The 8,912-nt window shown below is 50.1% G+C and overlaps 1 protein-coding gene across 2 annotated transcripts in view; it reads left to right on the top strand.

Moving 5' to 3' along the window:
- The first annotated feature begins 3,917 nt into the window (after window positions 1–3,917).
- The window catches only part of eepd1 (endonuclease/exonuclease/phosphatase family domain containing 1), a 42,520-nt gene continuing 37,525 nt past the window's right edge, over window positions 3,918–8,912 (top strand). The window contains exon 1 of one of the 2 annotated variants that reach the window (XM_056298422.1): window positions 3,918–5,283. In XM_056298422.1, coding sequence (XP_056154397.1) covers window positions 4,436–5,283 — 848 coding nt within the window. In that variant the 5' untranslated portion in view covers window positions 3,918–4,435. The remainder of the gene's footprint in view (window positions 5,284–8,912) is intronic. The other variant, XM_056298419.1, reaches the window with a different exon arrangement.

Genomic DNA, 8,912 nt, shown 5'->3' with positions numbered 1-8,912 from the left:
AATGTGCCCCACCTACACAGAGTCAGACAAACCCGACACCTTCTTTATGTCTGGGTGTGTATGGTTTGAAAGTACGTTTGAATGGTGAGTTTAGCCTAGTTTAGCTCAACTGCTGGGTGTACACTGATCAGCCAAAACATTAAAACCACCTAATATTGTGTAGGGCCCCCTCATGCTGCCAAAACAGCTCTGACCCATCGAGGCATGGACTCCAGAAGACCTCTGAAGGTGTCCTCTGGTATCTGGCACCAAGATGTTACCAGCAGATCCTTTAAGTCCTGTAAGTTGTGAGGTGGGGCCTCCGTGGAACGGACTTGTTTTTCTAGCATGTCCCACGGATGCTCGATCAGATTGAGGTCTGGGGAATTTGGAGGCCATGGCAACACCTGGAACTCTTTGTCATGTTCCTCAAACTATTCCTGAACAATGTGTGCAGTGTGGCAGGGCACATTATCCTGCTGAAGAGGCCACTGTCATCAGGGAATACCGTTGCCATGAAGGGGTGTACCTGGTCTCCAGTGTTGTTTAGGTAGGTGGTACGTGTCAAAGTAACATCCACATGAATGCCAGGACCCAGGGTTTCCCAGCAGAACATTGCCCAGAGCATCACACTGCCTCTGCCGGCTTGCCTTCTACCCATAGTGCATCATGGTGCCATCTCTCCCCCAAGTAAACAATGCACACACACCCGGCCATCCACATGATGTAAAAGACAATGTGATTCATCAGACCAGGCCACATTCTTCCACTGCTCCATGGTCCAGTTCTGATGCTCACATGCCCATTGTAGGTGCTTTCAGTGGTGGACAGGGGTCATCATGGGCACTGTGACCATCTGCAGCTATGCAGCCCCATACACAGCAAGCTGTGATGCACTGTGTGTCCTGACACCTGTCTATCATAGCCAGCATGAACTTTTTCAGCAATTTGAACTAAAGTAGCTCTTCTGTGGGATTGGGCCAGACGGGCTAGCCTTCACTCCCCACGAGCATCAGTGAGCCTTGGGTGCCGATGACCCTTTCACCGGTTCACTGGTTGTCCTTCCTTGGACCACTTTTGGTAGGTGCTGACCACTGCATAGTGGGAACACCCCCAAGACCTGTCGTACTGGAGATGCTCTGACCCAGTCGTCTAACCATCACAATTTGGTCCTTGTCAGAGTCGCTCAGATCCTTATGCTTGCCAATTTTTCCTGCTTCCAACACATCAACTTCAAGAACTGACTGTTCACTTGCTGCCTGATATGATATATCCCCCCCACCCCCTTGACAGGTGCCACTGTAACGCGATAATCAATGTTATTTAATGTTTTGGCTGATCAGTGTATACGGTGATTGTTAACACCTTGTGGGAGTGCAGGAATGAGGAGACGGAGAGCTCGAGTCGAGTCGATTCCGTTTACTCGCCACACCGATACAACACAATCTCTCCCGGCAACCAGCTGACCAACCGCTAGGCTGCTGTTAACATGGCTCCGCCCCGGAAACTCTAAGCACCGCCGCAGCCGGGACGTGAATCCGGGTATTTTGCACCACGTTAAACAGTCGACTAAAGGGCCCGACCTGTTAGCCAAGGGCTAGCACGAGTCTGCTCGTCCGTGGTCGTTACACCCCCCCCCCTCCTTCGGGAAACGCGTCCCCGTGCTTCAGCATATCAGCTCCCTCACGCCTCTGGGCGCATGCACTTCCGATGGCGACTGCGCTAACCAGTTAGTCTACTGGTTAACTAGTCGCCCGTGGTGCGGGAGACCCGGGTTCGCGTCCCGGCTATGGCGGTTCCCGGCTGCCCCCTGAATTCGCTACACTGGTGTCAGAAGTGGGAAGGTGAGATCGTGAGGCCACCGGAAGCACGTGCGCCCAGAGGCGTGAGGGAGCTGGTAGGAGGAGGGGTAGTGTAACGATCACGGATGACTAGACTCACTAGCCCTTGGCTAACGGGTCGGAACCTTTGACGGGTTAGAGCAGTCGCCCGTGGTATGGGCGACCCGCGTTGGCGTCCCGGCTGCCCCCGAATTCGCTACTATATTATAGCGAATAAGGACAACCACAGGAGCTGCCGTGGCCAGGACGCGAACCCGTATCGCCCGCACCGCGGGAGACATCGCTAGCCGCTCGACTAAAGGGTCCGGCCCGTCATCCAGCGGCCAACGTGTCTACTTATCCATGCACCTTACAATATAATAAAATGTAAATAACACCGAACAGAGGAATCGTGAAATCAGAGCTGCACGAGGAATGCGTTTTATGGTGAAGTGTCACATTTGAACTGCTATTTGTGTTGAAAACATCCCCAATAATAAGAAACAAAAACAACCTTTTTCTAAGGATTTGTGTAAATGTCCCCTGCTTCTCTGCCAGATCTTTAGGGCAGGATACGTATTTTACATATTTGTAGGCCAGCATCATCGGTGTGATGTTTGTGTTCTGTAGAGGGGATCTGGTACCGGATGTTGCTGGTCAAACACGGAGGAATAAGAGATTAGAAGTCATGATCACGCTTGTTTTCTGTCGTCATTCAAACGACATGAAACTGGATTTTAGGAATGTCACGTTCCCCTTTCAGCTGTAGCACGTGTCCTGCTGGACGACGCGGACTAGGCCGGCTCAGGTCTGACTCGTCTGAAATGATCTTGATAAACTGATTAAATCAGGAAGGATGCCAGATCATACTTTGCATTCAGATAGACAACTGTCAATCATCTGTCGCGCTCACAGCAGTGTTCCTGCTTCTGTCTCGTGGCTTTTGGGATGAAACACGTGATGAGATTTGAAAAGATGAAACTCGAGCTGTTCGTTTTCCGTCAGGGATGACCGACGCGTGACACCAAGGTTACGAACCAGTGGGCAAGAGATTGACCGACTGATTGATTATGTCATATCCACCACGTTGTTATTGATTAAATTCTAAACCGTTCAAACACCCAACCAACATCTCACCCTGCCCGCAGCAGGTACATGGACTGTGGTCCGGTTTCTGCAGGACCGAACACGGACCCACTTACCCATGGATCCGCGTTCTTTGCTACACGTACGGATTACATTTATCTACCATCTAAGAATGCTCCTCATTAACTTCAGATTATAAACAATTTGTTTACAACAAAAACAAAGAAGCAGAGCGAAAGCAGGCGAATTTCAACTGGAAAACTCTTGTTGTACTTTTCTTTTCTTTATTTAATTCGTTTTTCTTAAGAAACATACTGTAAAGTGCATGGATAAGAAGACACACTGGCCACTGCCTGGCGGGTCTGACCCTTCAGTCGAGCGGTTAGCGATGTCTCCTGCGGTGCGGGCGATACGGGTTCGCTTCCCGGCCGCGGCAGTTCCTGTGGTTGCGTTGTCCCCCGAATTCGCTTCAAAACATACCGTTACAGGACTGGTCCATAAAAGAAGGGGGGGGGTAAAATTTAATAAAAAATGAAGCACAGCATTTACATGAGAGAAACACTGTGGTGAAATTAAATAATTATTGCATACATGCAGCCGATTCCTACCCAGTGTCCCCAATTCAACCATTTGTCCACAGTTGTTGCCCACTCAAGTCCAAATTAGATTTAACTCCCAGAGATTCCGACGGTTTCTTCCATTGCTGCAGAACAAGACGAGTTCTTCCATCGACACAGCGTCCTGTTTCACCGAGTCGCAGCCTCGGAGATCAGAGTTCCACATGGACGCAGGCGGAGGGTCATCCCGGACCCGCTGCACAGTGACGGCTTTCCTCGCCAGCTCCCTAAACCAGGTCGATGATCTAAAAATAGCAACAGCAAAAAAAAGCATACACGTGTTTTTGTTTTTTTTTATATCGCATTAAGTGAAAATGGAATAATCGCGGTCCACTCCGAAGTCCAGTCGCGTTGTCGCCGCGCAAGGCATCGCACGGGATACATATTCTTTTGGGGATACGAAGTTTGGCCGGACAGCTGACACGCCTGGAGCCACGCCCCCTCTGCTTTGACAGCCCATATGGCGAGGACGTCGACGCGGCGCGGCTCCGGCGCTGTCAGTCCGGTGTTTGACGCGAGGCCGGCCGGTGTACGCGGACACACGGCGGGGCAAGCCAAGCTGCAAGCTGCGATATCGGCCCCGAGTGTTCACCGCCGCCCCGGTACGGAGGGTAAATAAATACGCTGCGCTCGTCGCGATGCGGTAAAACGAACCCGGCCGGTTCCAGAAGGTATCTGAAGCATGCAAGCGGGGACGGCGCAAAACTGCTCGGTTCTTTCGGCGACGCTGCACAGCAAAGAGTGAAACCTGCGCGCTTTTGGCGCGTTCGATCGAGCGAGTTTGGCGTGTCCCGTCCGTGTGTACGCGGGCATGTTTCCCAGCAGCAGCCGATCCACCGCGCCGTACTTTTCCACACTGTGCCCCCGCCGCGGCCCTCTACCTGCCGCGGAGTAGACTGTCCGAAGCTCAGGTGACCCGACACCCCGAAAGCCATGGGAGGGAATCTGGGGTGCCACCGGTCCATACCCAAAGATCCGACCGATTTCAGCAACGGCAAGCGCAAATTCAGCGCGGCGTGCAACTTCAGTCACATCTTGGTGAACCAGGAGCGGCTCAACATCAACACGGCCACCGCGGAGGAACTCATGACCCTGCCCGGAGTGAACCGCGTTGTCGCGCAGAACATAGTGGAGTACCGCGACTGCATCGGGGGCTTTAAAAAGGTCGAGGACTTGGCTCTGGTGAGCGGAGTCGGGGCTACGAAGCTGGAGATAATCAAACTGGAAATATGCGTCTCGAGTCGGACAAGTTCGTCGCAGCACTCGCCGTCGTCGCTGCGGAAGGACTCGGAGCACCTGTCGTGCACCGGCATCAACATTAACACCGCGACCCCCGCGCAGCTCCAGAGCATCCGCGGCATCACGGAGAAAATGGCCAAGAACATCGTGGCCTATCGGGCGGAGCACGGCCCGTTCAAAAGTATCGAAGACCTGGTGAGAGTCAGTCACATCAACAGCTCGCTCCTGGATAAAATCCGCTTCCAGGTGTTTGTAGAGCGCTCCAGGACACATTCCACTAACACCAACGGGGGGCTGACCTACACCACCAAGTCCCACCCCAGCCCGACCTCCTTAAGTCTCAAAAGCGATGATCTGGATCTCCCACCCGGTGGGCCCAACCAGATCATCTCTGTGCGGACCAGTGTGGAGCCTCCTTCCGGCACGAGAGACGGCAAGGCCGTGCTGCGAGTGGCCACCTGGAACCTGCAGTGCTGCTCCTGTGACAAGGCCAACAACCCCGGTGTGAAGGAGGTCGTGTGCATGACTCTGCTGGAGAACGAGTAAGTGTCGTTTTTTTGGGCCATTCCATTGAGGCCCTCCGAGTATGATTATGTAAACCATTAATTATAGTCAATTGTTTTGGGGTGAAAGTCCCTCTCGTGCAGAAAATGCACCAAAACGGGCTACCGTGAAGTTATTCAGACTATAGTTAAAGTACATTTGAACGATTTCTGCAGACAGGACACAGGTGACTCAACCTCGATGGGCTCTGGCTGCGTCTTTTCATGTCCGGTTACATGTGACGAAAATTCGTCCTGAAACCTGACTCTAAGTAGGATTTGACTTTCACTCCCTGCTCACCCAGCTCTGTGCTTACACGACCAGATCCATGTCACTAATCCTCTTACTAGTATACCCCGTTCAGAATGTACACTTCATGGGTCTGGTGTGACTATCACTGCGCACGCGCAATGACACCGTGTTTCTTGGCACCGGGAAAAGTTTACCAGTACCCAGATGAATGTGTCCTGTTTGGGTGGTGGTCCTTTCTTGGAATACCAGGGAACACATTCCTGCATGGGATACTAATAGTATCCCTCATTGTGCACCCTACACATGATCCGTAGATGTGCACAGCCTGCAGCCAGACAACCGCAAGAGAGGAAAACCAACAGGAGCTTGTATGGCACACCCCTTAAGAATTGGGAAAGACCCCCCGCCGCCCACAGACACCCCCAATACTTCCTCCGGTCATGCGTCATAGCTTCTGTGTTAAATAAGCTAAAAAAAAACAAACAAGTTTGATGGTGATTTGATTGTCTATGGTTTGGGAGGAACAGCGCGATGGAGGCCAAGAAGGAGGTGCACGGTCTGTTAGCACAGAGCCGCAGCTCTGACGTGTGAACAATCACAAGATCCAGACGGAGTTTACACTGTGGGCGGGCCCTTCCCCCCTTCCCTTCCCTTCCCCCCTTCCCCTGCCCTGCAGAGGGTTACTGCAGTTCAGTGAACTCCCACTTACTAAAGGTTACGGTGCAAACTCCGTTCCGCCACCGGCGTCTCCGCGGCCTGCCGGCCGGCCGGCCGGCTGATAGGAGTTATCAGCCGGCCGTTAATCTACTGCCCACATCACACCGTCAGTCCCAGGCCAGGCAGGAGATAAGACCGGTACCAGTAGCTCACTAGTTATCAGGTTAATATTGGTCATCTGGTGTTGAGAAGGCGTCAGTCTGAGGTGACGTGTGTGTGTGTGTAGTGTGTGTGTAGTGTGTAGTGTGGGCGTTAGTATTGTGCTACCTGGCCACGTATCTACAGACTGGTCATCTGTTTGTTCATTGGGTATTTGACTCGGGTACTATTCTTACCCGCTGCCTACGTGCAGCCGGCCCATGATGGTGTCCCTCTCATCGATCTGCCCTTATTCCACCACGGCCGTCTGAGAGGAATTTGCATGGTGAAGTTATGCGGTGCACCGTAGCCTAATTCAGCACCTTGCATGGCCGACGTGTTGCTGCAGATTCCTGTGAAAGCCGGGCGGCTTTTAGTGGCCCTAGTGAAACGGGCTGCGGGTTCGGGTTGTGTGACGGTGATATAAAGGGCTGCTCCCCGGGGGGGCTGGGACGTGTGGACGTGTGAAGCCCAGTTGAAACAGTTCTGGGCCCTGAAGTAGCAAGGTTACACGAGATCGGCTGGGGGGGGGGGGGGGGGGGTGTTGCATCAGAAGCGGAGGGGGTCCTGGGTGGTCCCGGGTTATTATGTACACAGGGTGACAGAGGGATGGCAAGGGGGGCGTTTGAGGTTGGCTGTAACATGTGGCAATTTCATGGATCACTTGCTTAACGCGGTCTAATTTAACATGATAATTTAACATGATAACTTAACATGATAACTTAACATGATAACTTAACATGATAACTTAACATGATAATTTAACATGATAACTTAGTATGATAATTTAATATGATAATTTAATATGATGATTTAATATGATAATTTAACATGATAACTCAACATGATAATTTAACATGATAACATGATAATTCAACATGATAATTTAACATGATAATTTAATATGATAATTTAACATGATAATTCAACATGATAATTTAATATGATAATTTAACATGATAACTTAACATTATAACTTAACATGATAATTTAACAACTTAACATGATAATTCAACATGATAATTCAACATGATAATTTAATGTGATAATTCAACATGATAATTTAATATGATAATTTAACATGATAATTCAACATGATAATTTAATATGATAATTTAACATGATAATTCAACATGATAATTTAATATGATAACTTAACATGATAACTTAACATGATAATTTAACATGATAATTCAACATGATAATTTAACCTGATAACTTAACATGATAATTCAATATGATAATTCAACATGATAATTTAATGTGATAATTCAACATGATAATTTAATATGATAATTTAACATGATAATTCAACATGATAATTTAATGTGATAATTTAACATGATAACTTAACATGATAACTTAACATGATAATTTAACATAACTTAACATTATAATTCAACATGATAATTTAACATGATAATTTAACATGATGATTTAACATGATAATACTGGGGTTCTGTTGTGATACGGGCGGCTGAGAGGCTCACTTACGGTAGGAAGAGTCTCAGATTCATTGACGAAGCACTTTGTGTTGTCCAGATGATGTCCCCAGTATGACTCGGTAGGCTAGTCCGCATGGTTTCATCGGTGTTGGACGAGGACATCAGTGAGGGACACGTTGAGCTGGCTCCTCCCATCTGTAAGGACAAATCAAACTGGCAGATCAGCTCTTGGGTTGAGTGTAATGGAGGAACATCGATCCTGGCCCGTGCAGCAACACAGCCGCTTGTATTTCTAAATAGGAACAAATAACAAGTAAAGGAACCGAGACCACATGAAGAACCCCGGTGGGCCCGTGCGCTTCACGCCTACTATATGTCACGCACCCACGGTTCGGTGTGTGTGCGTGTTCAGGGTTCGGTGTGTGCGTGTTCAGGGTTCGGTGTGTGCATGTTCAGGGTTCGGTGTGTGCGTGTTCAGGGTTCGGTGTGTGTGCGTGTTCAGGGTTCGGTGTGTGCGTGTTCAGGGTTCGGTGTGTGCATGTTCAGGGTTCGGTGTGTGCGTGTTCAGGGTTCGGTGTGTGCGTGTTCAGGGTTCGGTGTGTGTGCGTGTTCAGGGTTCGGTGTGTGCGTGTTCAGGGTTCGGTGTGTGCATGTTCAGGGTTCGGTGTGTGTGCGTGTTCAGGGTTCGGTGTGTGCGTGTTCAGGGTTCGGTGTGTGTGCGTGTTCAGGGTTCGGTGTGTGCGTGTTCAGGGTTCGGTGTGTGCATGTTCAGGGTTCGGTGTGTGTGCGTGTTCAGGGTTCGGTGTGTGCATGTTCAGGGTTCGGTGTGTGTGCGTGTTCAGGGTTCGGTGTGTGTGCGTGTTCAGGGTTCGGTGTATGCGTGTTCAGGGTTCGGTGTTTGCGTGTTCAGGGTTCGGTGTGTGTGCGTGTTCAGGGTTCGGTGTGTGCATGTTCAGGGTTCGGTGTGTGTATGTTCAGGGTTCGGTGTGTGGGCGTGTTCAGGGTTCGGTGTGTGCATGTTCAGGATTCGGTGTGTGGGCGTGTTCAGGGTTCGGTGTGTGGGCGTGTTCAGGGTT

This window comes from Lampris incognitus, chromosome 18 (genome assembly GCF_029633865.1).
Source record: "Lampris incognitus isolate fLamInc1 chromosome 18, fLamInc1.hap2, whole genome shotgun sequence".
In the NCBI taxonomy this organism is placed as follows: domain Eukaryota; kingdom Metazoa; phylum Chordata; class Actinopteri; order Lampriformes; family Lampridae; genus Lampris; species Lampris incognitus.
This window is presented reverse-complemented; position numbering and strand designations above follow the sequence as displayed.